The sequence below is a fragment of the Mugil cephalus genome, chromosome 11 (genome assembly GCF_022458985.1).
Source record: "Mugil cephalus isolate CIBA_MC_2020 chromosome 11, CIBA_Mcephalus_1.1, whole genome shotgun sequence".
Taxonomy (NCBI): domain Eukaryota; kingdom Metazoa; phylum Chordata; class Actinopteri; order Mugiliformes; family Mugilidae; genus Mugil; species Mugil cephalus.
In genome coordinates, this window is record NC_061780.1 from 27447963 (window position 1) to 27464989 (window position 17027).

A 17027-nucleotide genomic window follows, 5' to 3' on the forward strand; every position below is an offset into this window, starting at 1 on the left:
CTCATCCTCCTCCTCATCCTCCTCCTCCCCCTCATCCTCCTGCTCATCCTCATCCTCCTCCTCATCCTCCTCCTCTTCCTCCTCCTCCTCCTCATCCTCCTCCTCCTGCTCCTCCTCCTCCTCTCCTCCTCCTCCTCCTCCCTCCTCCTCCTCCTCCTCCTCCTCCTCTCCTCCTCCTCCTCCTCCTCCTCCTCTCCTCCTCCTCTTCCTCCTCCTCCTCCTCCTCTTCCTCCTCCTCCTCCTGCTCCTCATCCTCCTCATCCTCCTGCTCATCCTCCGCCTGCTCCTCATCCTCCTGCTCCTCCTCTTCCTCCTCCTCTTCCTTCTCCTGCTCCTCCTCCTCCTGCTCCTCATCCTCCTGCTCCTCCTCATCCTCCTCCTCTCCTCCTTCTCCTCCTCTCCTCTCCTCCTCCTCCTCCTCCTCCTCCTCATCCTCCTTCTTCTCCTCCTCCTCTTCCTCCTCCTGCTCCTCCTCCTCCTCGTTAAAGTCCTGTTGTAAACATTAGGATGTGACCTCATTCCTTGGGTCAGTGTGAATCCTCAGTGAATTCTGGTCATTAAAGTCCATCTGCTCTACAGAACAAACTCCTTCCTTCCTTCCCTCCTTTCTTCCCTCCTCCTTCCTACCTTCCTTGTTTTGTTCCTTCTTCCTTATATCCTTCCCTTGTTTCCTTTCTGGCCTCCTTCCTTCCTTCCCTCCATGTGTCCTGGTTCTGGTCCAGTTGTAGGTAGAGATCCATCAGAGGCAGCAGCTGATACATTATTCTACTGACCACATGGTGGCGCTGCTGCTGAGTCACACCCAGACTGAGACCAGGTCTCGAGTTCTGTCTGAGGACAAATTAATAGTAATATTTTTATTAGTTTCTCATTTTGTATTTGTTTCATTAACTCCTATATGTGTTAAAGTGTATCTGTATATAAACATGTGTGTATATATATATATATATATATATAGTTTCTGTGCCTGGAGGAGAGTTCATGGAGTCTGATGGAGTCTGATGTTGAATCCCATCTTGACGCAGACATGGTGATTGACAGCATGGTGGCGTCGGGGCAGCTGGAGGAGGACGTTCGTGAGAAGGTGAGAGAGGCCATGTTGAAGCGCCACCACCACCAGAACGAGAAGAAGCTGAGTAACCGCATCCCGCTGGTTCGATCCTTCGCCGACATCGGCAAGAAACACTCGGACCCTCATCTGCTGGAGCGCAACGGTGAGACTGCAGCGCCACCTCGTTCTCAAACTCCCCACAGCGCCATGTTTTTCTCAAACTCTCCACTCACCTGGAATTAATCCAGCTCCATCTGAATTATAAGGTTCTGGTGACAAGTACAAAATACAAATCTTCTTCTCCACTGAATAGGTTTTGCACACAGTGCTACAAACGTTCCTCATGCTAGCGTTAGCTGCTAGCGTTAGCATCTGTGAGCCTCAGCACAGACACAGATAAAAACCACGATTATTCAGTGTCAGAGACATGAACATGTGTCTGCACCACATTTAGCACGAAACACACAAACACTACACACACAGGACAACCTGCAAAGTGCTGGTTAGTCCACTATGAATTCGTACAGGTAGGATGTTTGCATTCATTAATGTCTAAATAAAGTGATAAAAAACTATAAATACCAGCGTATACGATGTGAAACCAGATTCAGTTCAGTTCCATCTGTGGTGAATCGGATTTAAAAACCACCACAGCAGCGTGTTTAATCAGTGATGACATTTAAAATCCCTTTAGTTTGTGCTGAGCTGGTTTATGGCCTGAAACCAGAAACCAGATCATTTCTGGTAAAACCGGCACCGTGGAAGAGTTTAGACCTGGTTTCTCTTCTGGAAGGTTTCATCTGTGACGTGATTCCACTAATATTCCACTAACATCTATGAACCAACACAAGCTAAAACAATGAAGCTCCAGGTTTAGACCACAACACAACACAACACAACACAACACAACACAACTCACTTCCTCTTCATACACGTGTGTGTTCATACGTATCAGCTCAAACCAAAGAGGAAATAAGGTGATTTTAATCAGGTGACACCACAGAATAGAAAACCTGTGGACTCTTTTCTTTTCATATTAACGTTTAATTGATGAAAGATGCATCGTGTTGGAGGCCGTGGTTCATAGTTGTGACTGATGCTGAGTTGTTTTGTCAGAACCTTCCTCTGTCCTCATGGTTTCTGGGTTTTTCAGCTGCTCAGATCTTTAATGTCGCATGTTTTCTCCTTCAGAGTTGTTGGTTTGAGTCGGTCGGTCCTGGAGGAAACGTGGTGACGAGACGCCGGCCTCTGATTGGTGCATGGCGCCTGTTTGTGTGTGAAAATGTATTTATTTTATTTATGTATTTGAAGTAAAACCATGTGAGTACGTGGTTGAATATTTACTGGCCGTGTAGCTGCTCAGCACTAACCTGACAGGACCTGCTGAGTGGGGGGTTAATCATCGGCTAACACCTGAGTCTGCGTTTTAATATCCGGACTCTTTAAATCCTGTTTGTGAGCGAGTGAGGAATGTTTTAATTCCAGCGGGGCTCAGGGCGTGTTGAAACCTGCAGCCCAGTCTGCAGAGTGGGTCCCTGCACTTTTTAGGAGTTCACGTTCGCTTTTAAAACCAAAAACTAAATTCTGTTTATTTTTATTTTTAAATCCCAGTTAAAAAATAATCTTTATTTTATTGTGTAATTTTCAGTTAATCCCAGTTTTCATGTTGAGGTGATTTCTGGTCCTTGAATGAAGCAGGAACTGGTCTCCATGGTGACCACTGGTCCAGGAACTGGTTTCCATGGTGACTACTGGTCCTGGATGTGGTCTCCATGGTGACCACTGGTCCAGGAACTGGTCTCCATGGTGACCACTGGTCCAGGAACTGGTTTCCATGGTGACTACTGGTCCTGGATGTGGTCTCCATGGTGACCACTGGTACAACAACTGGTTTCCATGGCGACCACTGGTCCAGGAACTGGTTTCCATGGCGACTACTGGTCCAGGATGTGGTTTCCATGGTGACCACTGGTCCAGGATGAAGTCTCTAGGTCATCTTCACGTACAAAAGCTCATTTAATAAATGAATGAATGAATGAATTAAAGGACCAACGCTACATTTTCTTCTTAACTTATTTAACTTGTTGCTTTTTAAATTGAGATTCAAACAACTCAGATTTATTCATTTAGTCTAAAACCAAACCACCAAACATGCACGCCCCGTATTTTAGTCTCTTTACTCAAACCTTTCCCATCCTTCAGTCTCCTCCTCCTGCTGCTGCTGCTCCTACTGCTCCTCCTGCTTATTTAACAGCTTTTATTTTAATGTGGTGTCCCTGGTTTATTTTGTGTCTTGTTTTGTTCAACATTCTGTAAAAACATTCTGTAAAATGATGAAGAATAGTTTTCCCAGGCCACTCCCACCTTTCGCCGCCACGGGTCACACCTTCTCGGAGCACTGCCCGACTGAACTCCCCCCCCCCCCAGGCCACGCCTCCTCCCCGATGGACGGCCCACGGCGCCGCTCGGCTCCAGAGGGCCACTGGGGAGGAGTCCCAGAGGTGGTGGTCTCCCCCCCCCCGAGGAGGAGGAGGAGGAGGAGGAGGAGGAGGAGGAGGAGGAGGAGGAGGAGGAGGAGGAGGAGGAGGAGGAGGAGGAGGAGGAGGAGCTGTTCAAGTTGGAGGTGGACGACGACATCCATCAGGATCTGCTGGTTCCTCTCGGTCACGCAGGCAAATACTGGCATGGCATGACCCCCCCCCGCCCTCCTCTAATAACCTGCTCCTCCTCCTGAACTCCTTCCAGGTCGGGGGCCACGTTCATTAAACCCAGTGTGACGCTATAATAACGATCTAAAACCTTTAACTTCAGTCTAAACGATGAAACGATGATCATCTACAGGAGTTTGGTTTGGGTCCATGGTTCTGATTCTGTCCTCACACCAAACAGAGCGGAGTCAGAATAAATCTTCACTGTTTCACAGCTTCTTTTCTTTCTCCGGACCTCTACTCACATTAAGACCCAGTTCAGTCCATATTTATCCATCATCTCCATCACCACTGACTTATTCTGCTCTTTGAACGTTGGAAGAGGATGTAATTGTTCTGTCTCTGCAGGGGCCAATATGTAATCTTTGAATGGTATATAACTTACATACATTTTTATTAAAAGTAATGTTTAGGCTAATTAAATGAATAACATTAGCATGTTTGGCCAAAGTCATGTCAGCATTGAAACCTGAATTTGTTGCCACCTAAGTGGCTCTGATTGGTTGAAGAACCATCATCACCATATGAATCATAACGAAGGCTGGAGTTTGTCCGTCAGTCACCAGACGTCCTCACTGAGTCTCACATGCTTTTAGAGAAGAACCGTCTCCTAACATGTGCATGGCGGCCATTGTTGGTTGCATGGTTCTTGCTGTGATCACTGGTTTCTGTCTTTGTCTACAAACATCGTAAATAAGGTCTATAGCAGCTTTCTCTCTCGTAGATGTTTTTGTGTTGTTTTTAGTTTTATAACAGTTTATTTGCTCCCATCGCACCATTTATTCTTTTCTGTGTTTGAGAGAAACACGAAACAGTGACGTGTTACTTTCAGGGTATTAATGATCAGTCAGAGAAAGCAAAGACGTCGAGTGCTGACACGTCATTATCTGATGATCTGACTCCTCGTTACTTAGTGACGCTTCATGTGCTGAAGCTGAAGTTTTTAAAAAGCTGACGGCAAATAAACAGGAAGCTTCCACAGAGCGTGACGGACAAACGGTCAGTGACCTCATCCCATCAGTGTCTTCTTTAAACAGTTCTAAATATGTAAAGTTATTATTTATTATTTCTGGGTTTAAAGTCTCTGTGCTTGATGCACAAACTGAAAGTGAGTAAGTGGACTCGGTTCCATATTAAGGAAACTTTTAAAATAAATTTCTGTTGATGCTGACGGTGTCATTTAACATCAGGCCTGGATGTTCACAACAAGATGGTCGGATTAAAAGTGTCTGTGCCGAGCTCATGATTTAAATTAAAGAACAAGCTGAAACAAAGACGCCTGGACGAGTCGTGGCTCTAGACGACATCTCCAGCTTCTGGATCAGAGAGTTTAAGGTTCAGGTTTCAGAGTGTTTTCACAAAGAACAGAGCAGCAGAGAAACATTTTGTGTCCCGGTCTTAATCGCGTGCACTAGCAGAGTGAACGTAGTTCCAGATCAGTGGTGTTGACATCTGTTGTGTTACATGTAGTCGTCTCTAACACAGTGTTGTAATTGTGCAGATGTTTGTAGTCGACTCTTTAAACCGACCGTGCGTCTCTGCAGGTTTGCTGGCGTCGCCTCAGTCGGCTCCTGGAAACCTGGACACCAGCAAGAACAGCGACGGTCGCATCAACGCCGGCAACGGAGGCAGCCGAGAGAACAGCACGGTGGACTTCAGCAAGGTAACGCCTGCAGAGCGCCTCCTGCTGCTGGAGACCTGCATCTACATGATGTTCAGGCCCCTTTAACATCACACCTCATCCATCTCTAAGTTACTGTGCTCACACCTGGTGTTCATTAATCTCCACAAACGTCTCAGTCTGGGTGTGAATCAGCAGCAGCGCCACCATGTGGTCAGTAGAATATTGTATCAGCTGCTGCCTCTGATGGATCTCTACCTACCACTGGACCAGAACCAGGGACACATGGTTGGAGCCTTGGAGACATGATCCAGATTTAGAACCAGATGGAAAGACTCTAACATGTTTAGTTCTAATTTATTTCTTGATCTCCGCCATGAGGCACAGTTTAATTTAGTATCCAGGATGTTACTGTGAGGGATAAAATATATGTACTGTGTTTTATTTTCTGAAGGAACATTCAGACACCAAAACAAGACTCCAGGAAATGAATCGAAACGGTCTGAGAATCTTCTCTAGTATCACAGAAGTCTGGATTCAGGATAACGCTGCTTTCAATGACACTTCATCCTCATATTTCCATCAGATCCTCTCTGTTTTGCACCAAACTCATGAAACCAAGATCATGAAACGAATGAGACTTTAGACTTGATTTAAAATGAAGTAAAATCTCCTGCAGATAAACTGAAGCTTGATACTCCAGCAAAGGTTAAAGGGCATTAACATGAAAATAATCTTTTTCTAATACCAGTCCCTTTCTTTGCATATCCTGATTAGTTAAGGGTTGACACAACAACTTCCTCTTCTTTGAGGTGAATGTTTGGTTGTTAAACTGTTTTAAAACTGCGAGGAGAAATCGTCCAATCACCTTGCAGCGTGAAGCCTGAGGGAGCCAATCAGAGCTGTGCTTTGAGTTGGATGGTGACTGGTTTGTCTCTCATCAGGACTGCGACTGCGTTTGTTTGCCGCCAGTGGCCGACAGAAATCCTTCCGTAAGTCAGCTCATCCCGTCTGTCGACCAATCAGTGGCCTGTGTTGTGACTCTTCGTGATGGCTGCTCTGTGATTGGCTGTCTGTGGCGTTCAGTGACCGTTGGCATTGTTGGATGTTCCTTGTGATATTTATCTGGATGTTTATCAGAGTGTTTTTGTTCAGAAACCTCGGCTGAGTGTTTACGTCCTCAGAGCAAAGAACTCTGGGAGTCTGTAGACTCTCACTGATGTAGAGGATGAAGTGAGACAGGTGGACAGCCCAGATATAGATCTACACTGCAGATACATGCAGCTGATTCCTGCGTTTAGTTATCCCAATGTTTCCTCCAAGTGTTCAGCTCTAACTGAAGCTGGAAGTTTTTATCAGGAACATGTGTGGGTGGAGTCTACCTGAAGGTCACATGACCCTCGAGAAGTTTGCCTTCAAGAAGATGCTCCAAAGACGTCTCATTCCCAAAGTAGTCTCAGTGGAACAATCTCCAAGAAGTTAAACACCCTCAGAAGTTTCACCCTTCTTTTTACCCAAGAAGTCTTCCTCAGGTCTCAAGAAGATGCTCCAGACGTCTCATTCCCAAAGAAGTCTCAGTGGAACCGGTGTCCTCAAGAAATGTTAACTGGTGTGAAAGTTGTTTCAGTCTCTTGAAGATGTTACGACGCTCCTCCGATAGCTTCTTCATTTCAGTGCAACAAATAGATAAAAAAACACCTCTGCAACCAGTGGACTGTCCTCCAACGAATCCAACACTAGTTCAGGAACATAATCAGTACAAAGTGTCTGCAGTGAATATGTACTCGTGTTTAGTTTGACTTTCAAACTACATGATCAGGGTGCGATAATATGATGATGTCATTCAGACACTTAGTGTCTTTTAAGTGCTGCACATAAAAGAAAAGGTACAGAAGATATTTCTGGTGACATCAGAGCCAAACACGGTGCCCGGCTACTTGTACGTTTGAATAGTGCTGACTTTGGCTTTAGGTCGAGGAATCTATCAAAACATCATTCAACAAATTCAGGGAGGACACAGCCATGATTTAACTGGTGGCCCCAAAGAAGAGACAGAAGGACTGCATCGCCTGAAATCCTAAAAGTTGTTTCTGAGGATCTGAAGCTGTGTTTGAGGATATGACAGATCACATGTGTCCATCCACAAAAACCTGCTGCTGCAGTCTGATAAAAAGTTCAAAATCATCAAAATATGATCCGGGAGCGTAAAACGTGAGAATAAAAGCCAGTTAATGATGTGTTTCAGGTGGACATGAACTTCATGAAGAAGATTCCTCCCGGTGCCGAGGCCTCCAACGTCCTGGTAGGTGAAGTGGACTTCCTAGAGCGGCCGATCATCGCCTTCGTTCGTCTGGCTCCTGCCGTGCTGCTGACCGGCCTCACCGAGGTCCCTGTACCCACCAGGTAAACAGCTGGTTCTGAGCTCTACAAGGTCCGATTCTCCTCCAGGTTCTCCTTAACCCAGCCGACAGCATCGGGAAAACATAGATGAAGCGGTGTTTAGCTCGTGGAGGCTAACGTTAGATGGTATCAGAGGAAATTTCCCTTTGTTTTAGTGCAAATAAATACATCATGAAAGTGTTTACATGTTTTGTAATAGTGCAGTTCGTTCAATGTTATGACAACCGGACATTTCTAAAGAAAAAGAAGTGCAGTGTCCGTTTAGTTCCAGGTCCAGATTTTGCACTTTGCCTTGTGTTTAACTGCTGTGGCACATGATAATATCAGCTGGTTTATATTCAAGTTGGCTTGTTTAGGCTGATTTTAGCTGGTTTATTGTCGTGTACATTAACAGTAGATAGTTTAGGTTTATGTTGGCTAAAACAAATCTATACAGCGTTAGCCTAAACTAGCTAATATAGGTTAACATTAGCTGGTTTGTGTTTAAGTTGGCTGCTTTAGGCTAATATTGGCTAGTTTAGGCTAACATTAGCTGGTTTCCCAGCATCATCTCCAAGTCATTTCCACGGTCACTTCACTCTTGATACATCTGAACTTTTCCATGAAAAAGATCGTACGCTATGTTTTTGAGCGTACGCGCCCTTTGTACACGAGGCCACTGATAATTAATCTGGATGGACTGTGTGTGTGTTTTCCCTGCAGGTTTCTTTTCCTGCTGCTCGGCCCGTTTGGAAAAGGTCCCCAGTACCATGAGATCGGCCGCTCCATCGCCACCCTGATGACCGACGAGGTGAGAGGACGGGAAAACCTTTCCCAGATCAGCTGCAGGACATTTTCTAAAGGTTCTGTTGCTCCTTCTGTAGATTTTCCACGACGTCGCCTACAAGGCGAAGGACAGGAACGACCTGCTCTCCGGCATCGACGAGTTCCTGGACCAGGTCACCGTGCTGCCTCCGGGCGAGTGGGACCCCAGCATTCGGATCGAACCCCCGAAGAGCGTCCCGTCTCAGGTGAGACCTCGTTAGACCCGATCCAGCGCCAGTGTCGATGCTCGTTAGCCTCCGATTAATAACGGAGGATGACGATGTCTCTGCAGGAGAAAAGGAAGATGCCATCGGTCCCCAACGGCTCCGCCCACCACTCTGACACCGTGAAGGAGGCGGAGCATGAAACGGGACCGGAGCTCCAGAGGACGGGGAGGTAGGTTAAAGACGAGACAACACTAGAAAAACTGTATTCATTTTATTCTTTTATTTGAATAGGCTCAGTGCAGATTAATGAACATCTGTCCTATGTCACATGATGACATAGAACAGAACAATAGATCCAGAGACATCACAAGACAGGACATCACTGAGAAGATAAAAGTCAGTGGTTATAAGACTGGTTAGAGGAGAGTTTAGAAGGTTTGTATCGTGGGACACTCAATCATGGAGAGAAGAAGACTGGTCCGGATCAGACTGGTCCGGATCAGACTGGTCTTTACAGAAAGAGACTTTAATCTAAAGACAGAAAGTCTGACATGGGTCATGGGTCTGGAGAAAGTTCAGGTAACACCTCATAAATCAAACCAGTTTAAAATGGTTAACAAGTTTATCAGTATTGTGTGATTCATGGAGGAGTTAGAGGTGTAGACGTCTGGTCCATGTGTCCAAAACTTTAAACCTGGTCAACAACAGGTGAACACAGACGAACATCTTAGTTTGTAAATTTTTCATTTATTTATGTCGGGACAGTGCATATATGATGTATTATTGTAAATGTGTTGGAGTTACCATTACATGCTAACTTTCATCAGTAGCCCCCAAACAACAAACGTATAAACACAGTGTACAGACATTATGAAACAAAAGACAAATGTAAAACTCTGTACATGTACAAGCATCTATGAAATCCTATGAGTTCATGTACACATATACACCCACAAACAAGTTTGGTTGTGTAGGATCCAAAGTTTAAGCTGAACTTGAACCAAAACTTGGACATTCTTTTATTTTGACGGGTCATTATTTCACTTTAAGCTTGAAGTGACTGAACATTCTGATTGTCTCAAATGAACCTCACAAACCCTCCGGTCCATTGTCCCTTTCTTATCTTCCAGGATTTTTGGGGGTTTGGTGAACGACGTCCGGAGAAAAGCTCCGTTCTTCTGGAGCGACATCAAAGACGCCGTCAATCTGCAGTGTTTGGCGTCCGTCCTCTTCCTCTACTGTGCCTGCATGTCGCCCGTCGTCACGTTTGGAGGTTTGCTGGGAGAAGCCACCAAAGGAAACATAGTAAGAACCCGGACGGACATTTAACCCTCTGAGTCCAGAGTCTAGTGTCCCAGAGTCTAGTGTCCCAGAGTCTAGTGGTCCCAGAGTCTGACTCTGTTTCACCTTGGTCCTGGTTCGGTTTCATTCTTTCAGTTCAACTTTACAAACTGTGTGAACACGTTGGAGCTAAAACCAGACTAGAACCATCACATCCAGGAGGAACAAGTTAGAAAACCACAAACATGTTGAACCAACCATTTCTAGAACTAGCGTTTTCCTCCGTGAACCAAACATGACGACAATATTCAGGACAAAGCCTCAGTTATTTAGAACCAGTCTAGTTTTACTTGGTCTAGAAACACGAGTTAAAACCTGATCTATAGGCTGAAGTCTTGAACCGTCCTCTCTCTGTCTCTCTCTCTGGTAGAGTGCCATAGAGTCTCTGTTCGGGGCGTCTCTGACCGGCGTGGCCTACTCTGTGTTTGCTGGTCAGCCTCTCACCATCCTGGGAAGCACTGGTCCAGTTCTGGTCTTTGAGAAGATTCTCTTCAAGTTCTGCAGGTGAGTCGGTGCCGTCGGCTCAGACGTTATTTACACCAACACAGTAGTTCTTCTTCTTCTTCTCTTCACACTTCCTCCTCCTTTTCATCATCTTCTTCTTCTTCTGTTTCATATTCGTCTAAATCTTCTGAGTCTTTTAGTCTCTACAGGATATAATTATTTACTACAGCCAGACTTCAGGTTCTGCTTTCTTTCCACTGCGTTACTGCTGCTTTCATCACTTCCTGGTTGAAGGAACTGTGGTCTGTTCATTAAACATTAAAATTTGTGCATAGACGTTTGTCCTGCCTCTACTGCTTTACTCTTTCCAGCCATCTCTCCTCTAAAAGGTGTCTTTGTTGTTAGGACGTGTTGTGGCTCATTGAGCTCTGGCGCCCCCTGCAGGTGCCTCTGGTCGGATTTAAAGCCGACGTTCGTCAGTGGCGTCATGACATGTCTCATAAATTTGGTTAAATAAGAGCTAAACCCAAAGGAGCCAACCAGGTCACAGATTATCATGATTTGTGGGATTTGGCTTCACTGTATAACAGGTTTAGAGGGATTGTTCATTTATCTCCTGAGCTTTCAGAGAGTTGTAGGACTTTACTATTGTTTTTTTTGTGTTTTTACTCTGAGGATTAAAACGGATTTTTAAGGTCAAAAACAAATTGTAACACTTACATAAAGCCCTTAATTTTTAACCTGCTCCATTTCCACCGGAGATTATATCATACTACCTTTTAACATTTCAATGTTTCCTGGAAAATACGTCAGAGACACGAACAATGATATAAGAGGTAGAAAGACCAGAAACTAAGACTATTTTAATCAAATGATAAGTTTGTTCTTATTCCTCCACTGAGGACAAATAAATATCTCTGATGCATTTCAGGTTGTTTTTTGGTGAACATAGTTTGTGAAATGTGTTGTTGCGGCTTTGACTATTTGAACTTTAAAGCTTCATGAGGAAGTAATTTAGTCAGAAACTGTTGCATTACTGCTGGAGCGTCATGTTCTTCCTCAAATGGGGTTTGATCAGTATCTGACCCTGAGATATCTACATAAATTCCTTTTGCCATTTTGATTTGAACATTTATCTTTCAGGTTGTGGTTCAGTTGGTTTTGTCAGATTCTTTTAAATTGTGTTGTTGCTGCAGGGTCACACTGAGGCTTCAGAAAAAAATCACGGTACGACTTTGACCGAGATGATTTTTCATGTTTTATTAAAGCTTCATGAGTTCGATGCTCGTCCTCACATGGGGAACAGCAGGAAGCTGCTGAAGGTGCTGTGGTGGTTGCTGTTGTCCCAGATCTGGGTGTTTTGCCACAGGTCCAGGGAAAGTGTGTCACCGGCCTCCAGCAGCAGGGCGGCGCCGTTGGACGCCGTGTCGCTGCCCTCGCCGGACGACTGCTCGTGGGCGATCAGCTGGATGCTCATGTCGTTCTTGTAGAGCACGGCGCTCAGGGGGAAGTCGGTGGGACCGTTGGCCGTGAAGCGGACGTAGTAGACGCCACGAACCGGCGCCGTGAACACACCTGGGGAGGAAGGGTTGATAACCGTTAACGTGAAGCAGCAAAGACAGGACGTTCAGTCGGGGGTGTTTCAGTTTGGCGGTGCTGACCGGTCTCGGAGTTGTAGGCCTGGCCGATGTTGGTCAGGACTTCTCTGTAGATGAGTCTCTTGCGTCCAGACGTGGTCTTCTGAAGACCGTTGCCTCCGAGAGAAGCTGAAAACGCCACCTTTGGTACATCTGGACGGGAAAACGCAGATTAGACTCACAAGAATAACGTCAAACCCAGCCTCCCAGATTAGTTCTGCTTTTAAATCCCATCAGTGTCTTATCAGAACAGCTTTTGCTACAGATTAACCTGATAGATTCTATTCAATATCAGTTTATTCAGAGTTTCAAAGATTATTCTACGTAGTTACAGGAAGACACTTCCACCAAACTAATGTCGTTATTGGTTCCAGAGGTTTGTGGTATCTCCACAATATTCTGCCTCTGTACGTGACTCTAGTCTGTACATGGAGGAAATGTCTTAGACAGACGAGTCCAGAGCTGATAAATGTTTGAATATTTTAGTCCTGTAAATATGACAGACAGTTAAAGCGTCATTTCTTTGTATGCATCAACAGCCAAATGGAGGAAATGTTCTCTGTCAGTTGCCATATTTGCAGACAGGAAGGAAAAAAATCAGTGTGTATTTTGTGGTAGTACATGTTAGAAGAAGAAAGAAAGGTACCTCTCATCGCCTTCAGCTCCTTCTCTGTTGTCTCTAATTTCTCTTTGACATCTAGACACAGAAATATATAAAAACATTAGTTTATATGACATATAAAGTTTATTTAAGTAGCATCATTGAGATCAGGATCTCAGTTACAAGAGAAAACGGCCCATGTGACCTGTATGTCTGGCCAGCAAATGGCTTTTACGACCAAAAACGCTTCAAAATAACAAATGTGAAACAAAGGATATTAAGTTTTACCCAGGTTTTCAGTCCGAAGCTGAGCCAGAGACGCCTGAAGAGCCTTCAGCTCGGCCTCAACGTCGAACTCCATCAGCTGCTCCTCCACCCTTTAATGTCAAGATAAAAACAGAATCCACTTAAGAATCCTGAACTTGGAGATATCAGAAATTCTAAATAAATAAAGGCACAAAATTTTCGTTTAGTTTCATTCAAACATGTTAAAAAAGCAAACAAATGAATCCTGCAGGAATGGACACAATGAACATGAATAACAGTAAATGAAAAGCCGTAAACTGGATAAACTATCCTCTACGTGTCCGAAATGGAGTGTGAGGAAGTATAGACTTACTTTATCCCATCCCTTCTTACATTTTGCTAAATTAATCTGTGCTGTGGAGTACCGCAGGGCTCCATCCTCGGTCCTCTTACATTTTGCAAATAAGAGGTGTTACTCTGAATCAAATCTGACTTTAAAAATGATCCGATATCAGTTCATAAAACTCCATTTTCTACATTCTCTTGTTTGAAAGCCGGTCTCGAGTGAGGCCACGGCAAGATTTCTGAGGACTAATCTCATGGCAGCATTTAGGAGGTTTTTCCGACGTATCCACATCAAAGTTTATCTCTAAAGTTTAATGAAACACTTTGTTCTCGTTTCCATGGAGATGATGCAGGGGGTCATGTGACCAGTTCATCTGAATCCATCTTCCTCAAAGTGACCAGAGTTTACGTCTCATGTGCAAAACACCATCTCATATGTTCAAAGAGCAATGGTGTTTTATCGCAACTTCAGAAATATCGCTTTTATTTTGTGAAAAACTGTAATGGAAGTGCATCTACCGCCTGTGTCTCACGACACCCGCACATATAACTGCCTTCCTCTAATTCCTGGTAGATTTAGGACCAAGTATTCGTCCTCACATGGGGAACAGCAGGAAGCCGCTGAAGGTGCTGTGGTGGTTGCTGTTGTCCCAGATCTGCGTGTTGTGCCACAGCTTCATCTTCAGCTTGTCGTCCTTCTCCAGCAGCAGGGTGGCGCCGTTGGACGCCGTGTCGCTGCCTTCACCGGACGACTGCTCGTGGGCGATCAGCTGGATGCTCAGGTCGTTCTTGTAGAGCACGGCGCTCATGGGGAAGTCGGTGGGGGCGTTGGCCGTGAAGCGGATGTAGTAGACGCCACGAACTGGTGCCGTGAACACACCTGGAGTTTAAAAGGGACATAAATGATGCAAAAAAAAATCTGGGGAAACCAAGAAAACATCTGGGCTGATGGAAGAAATCAACACAAAGGCCGAACATTAAAAGAGTTTATTTTTGGGTGGAACTGTCTCACCTGTCGCTGCATCATAAGCTCCGCCCACATTGGTCAGAACGTCCTTGTAGACGAGATCTTTGTTTCCATTTGTCGTCTTCTCGAGGCCGTTTCCGCCCAGAGAGACAGCGAACGCAACCTTAGGAGCTTCTACGGGAAAGAAGAAATTCTTGTTGAGAGAGAATTAAATATTTTGATTTTTTTAGGCTGCGTTTAGTTTAAAGAATTTTATCACTTCCATTTATGTGACATTCACAAGCAGTACGTTAAAACTAAGGCTGTCAAGATTAACATTAATTAATCCATCATCTGATGAATGTGATTAATGAAGCATCTGCACCAAGTAGCGTTAGCGTTAGCACCAGCTGATCCGGTAGTGACAGGCAGCAGAACCAACCCATAAAGATGGAAGGCGCTAAACAGCACGTTGGTCCTCTCCATGGGACATTTGAGGACAAAGACACCAAGAGGGACCAGTGGAGACACATAAAGTATCATCACACTCTGCAGGAAGGAGTTTTCTTTCCAGCTTCGAACAGCACATGAACCAGCAAGCATACGTTAGCCGGGGATTCTGCTAGCACTTGGGCTAACGCGGCTAACAGCTGGAGACAAACCAAGACAAACCAAGACAAAGACAAGCTGCCAATGCTGCTGCTAATATGTGTCCACTCCTGCAGCCACTGCCCCGGATAAGCCGACGAAGACGAGACGTTCATGTGTCAGATGGCATTTAAACAACAACCAGATGGAGAATAGTCCATCTTTTTAAACTCAAATGTAATGTGTTCTACTTCTGGTGCGGATAGATGGCGCTATCCCTCAGGTCTACTGGCTCTGTTTACCTTCTTCTTCTGTGACCGGCTTTCATCGATGTTTATGTTCCAGGGAAAAGTTTAAAAAAAAAAATAGATTTTAGGTGGAGTAACATGCTCACATGCACTGAAGTTGTCCAGTTAAAGTCGGATTAAAGGCAATCATTTCTTTTTTCATGTGCATGTAAATGTGCTGACAATCAACTAGTTAGTTTGTCTTAATTAATGTGGACAAATGTTGGCTCAAAAAAGACACGAAAAGTTGTTGAGTTGTTTCAAGTGGCGTCTGTTTGCTCACGAACAATGAATCAAATGAATGAGATTAATCTGATTACAGGTTGTAATTGTTTGACAGCGTTGCTTTAAACTCATCAAAGTGTGACATTTCTCACCTTTGACTCTCCTCAGTTCGTTCTCCGCCGCCTCCAGACGCGCCGTCATCACTGTAGATAGAGGAGGACGAACATTACAAACAAACAGAGCAGTGTGACCTTCAGCCAGCGTTCACTGAGCCTCTGCTGTTTACTCAGACTCCTGAGCGTGTAGGTCAACCTTAGGCTGAACTTTAAAGGGGTTTAACAGAAAGAAACTCACGTTTATATTCAGCTGAACCACCGACAGAAGCTGGAGGTAACTTCTACAGTAAAACCAAACTGGCTCTGGTTTCATTGGGAAACATTTCTTGATTTTTGTTGAGTTGATACTTTAAGAGAAAATCTGTGAATAAGCTCTGAGACGACACGTCTACAGTTGCAAAACATCCAGTTTCTGGAAATATTCATTTTAAACGATAAATCCCTAAATAAAAGATAAATATTCCTAATATATTAGTGCAGTCTCTAAATCTCTCAGCTAAAGATGAAGCTAAAGTAATGAAAAGGCAGATTTCTATACAGACTGAATGATACTAATGCATTAGCTTGCATTTGAATTTTAGTGCATTTGAACCATGAACTATTCTATTAGAGACGCAACAATTATTTAATTAGTTACAAGAACCTTTTTCCACCACTGTGGAAACGAGCACGTGAACTTATTTATTTGAGGATTTTGTTGCATTTCTGTAAATATCTCAGGATTTTATTGAAGAAGAAAAAAATGGAAATTGAATGAAGTTATTGAACCAATAATCCGGATAAACTCCCCGTAGCAGTGAACTCATTGTAATCTGAACCCTCCTTCATGACTCTCGTGGTCCAACGCGGGGAAACGGCAGCGAATTAAACGAAGTAAATGGCGCCTGTGTTGGTCCAGACATGGAGCAGATGGACTGGAGGATAAGTCTGGATCTAAATATGAGGTTATTGAAGGTGTGAGGGTAGAAGCTGGTTTTCAGTCTATCAGTTGTGGATTTGATGAGCTCATCGTAGAAGAGAAGGCAGAGTGGGGATCAGACTGGATCCAGGGCGGGTTTGGTCCCTGGTTTCCTCCTGGAGCCGGTCCGGTCGGTGTGGACAGTAGATTAAAAGTTGTTCACGCTGGAGAATGAAAAGCCAGACGTGGTCCCGCTGTGAGAGGCCTTACCTCTCCTCTCCGCCTGCAGCTCCTCCAGAGCCTCCTGCACCTTCTTCAGCTCGGCCCGGCTGTCGACGGGCTGGGCCGAGCCCAACCGGGCCAGGCAGACCAGAGCCACCAGCATCAGCACGGGGGCACAGCGAGACATGGTGGGACGTATGTGGGAGACATGTGAGGAGCATGGAGGCCTCTTTATATACGTGGCTTCTCCTGAGTCAGTGTTGACCCTCAGGTCACTGATAACGATGGAAACAACAGAACAAACCGATCAGAGTCTATGTTTGTTCATTTCTATATCCAGCATTTACACAACAACTGGATCCATTTGGTACAAGACCCCG

At 44.8% G+C, this 17027-nt stretch overlaps 2 protein-coding genes across 3 annotated transcripts in view; one reads left to right on the forward strand and one right to left on the reverse strand.

Annotated features, from left to right (window-relative positions):
* LOC125015995 (sodium bicarbonate cotransporter 3-like) overlaps positions 1-17027 on the forward strand; it is a 39541-nt gene that overhangs the window by 15221 nt on the left and 7293 nt on the right. For both annotated transcript variants that reach the window (XM_047598156.1, XM_047598155.1), the window contains 8 exons: positions 1026-1214; positions 5304-5422; positions 7626-7783; positions 8483-8570; positions 8644-8790; positions 8877-8980; positions 9882-10056; positions 10463-10596. In XM_047598156.1, the coding sequence (XP_047454112.1) occupies positions 1026-1214; positions 5304-5422; positions 7626-7783; positions 8483-8570; positions 8644-8790; positions 8877-8980; positions 9882-10056; positions 10463-10596 (1114 nt within the window). The remainder of the gene's footprint in view (positions 1-1025; positions 1215-5303; positions 5423-7625; positions 7784-8482; positions 8571-8643; positions 8791-8876; positions 8981-9881; positions 10057-10462; positions 10597-17027) is intronic.
* Positions 11778-16864, reverse strand: LOC125015998. Its single transcript, XM_047598158.1, has 8 exons — positions 16696-16864; positions 15564-15614; positions 14378-14506; positions 13966-14245; positions 13063-13151; positions 12820-12870; positions 12198-12326; positions 11778-12111 (listed from the first exon to the last, which is right to left on the reverse strand). The coding sequence occupies exons 1-8, from the start codon at positions 16832-16834 to the stop codon at positions 11828-11830; spliced, it is 1152 nt and encodes a 383-aa protein (XP_047454114.1). The 5' UTR covers positions 16835-16864; the 3' UTR covers positions 11778-11827.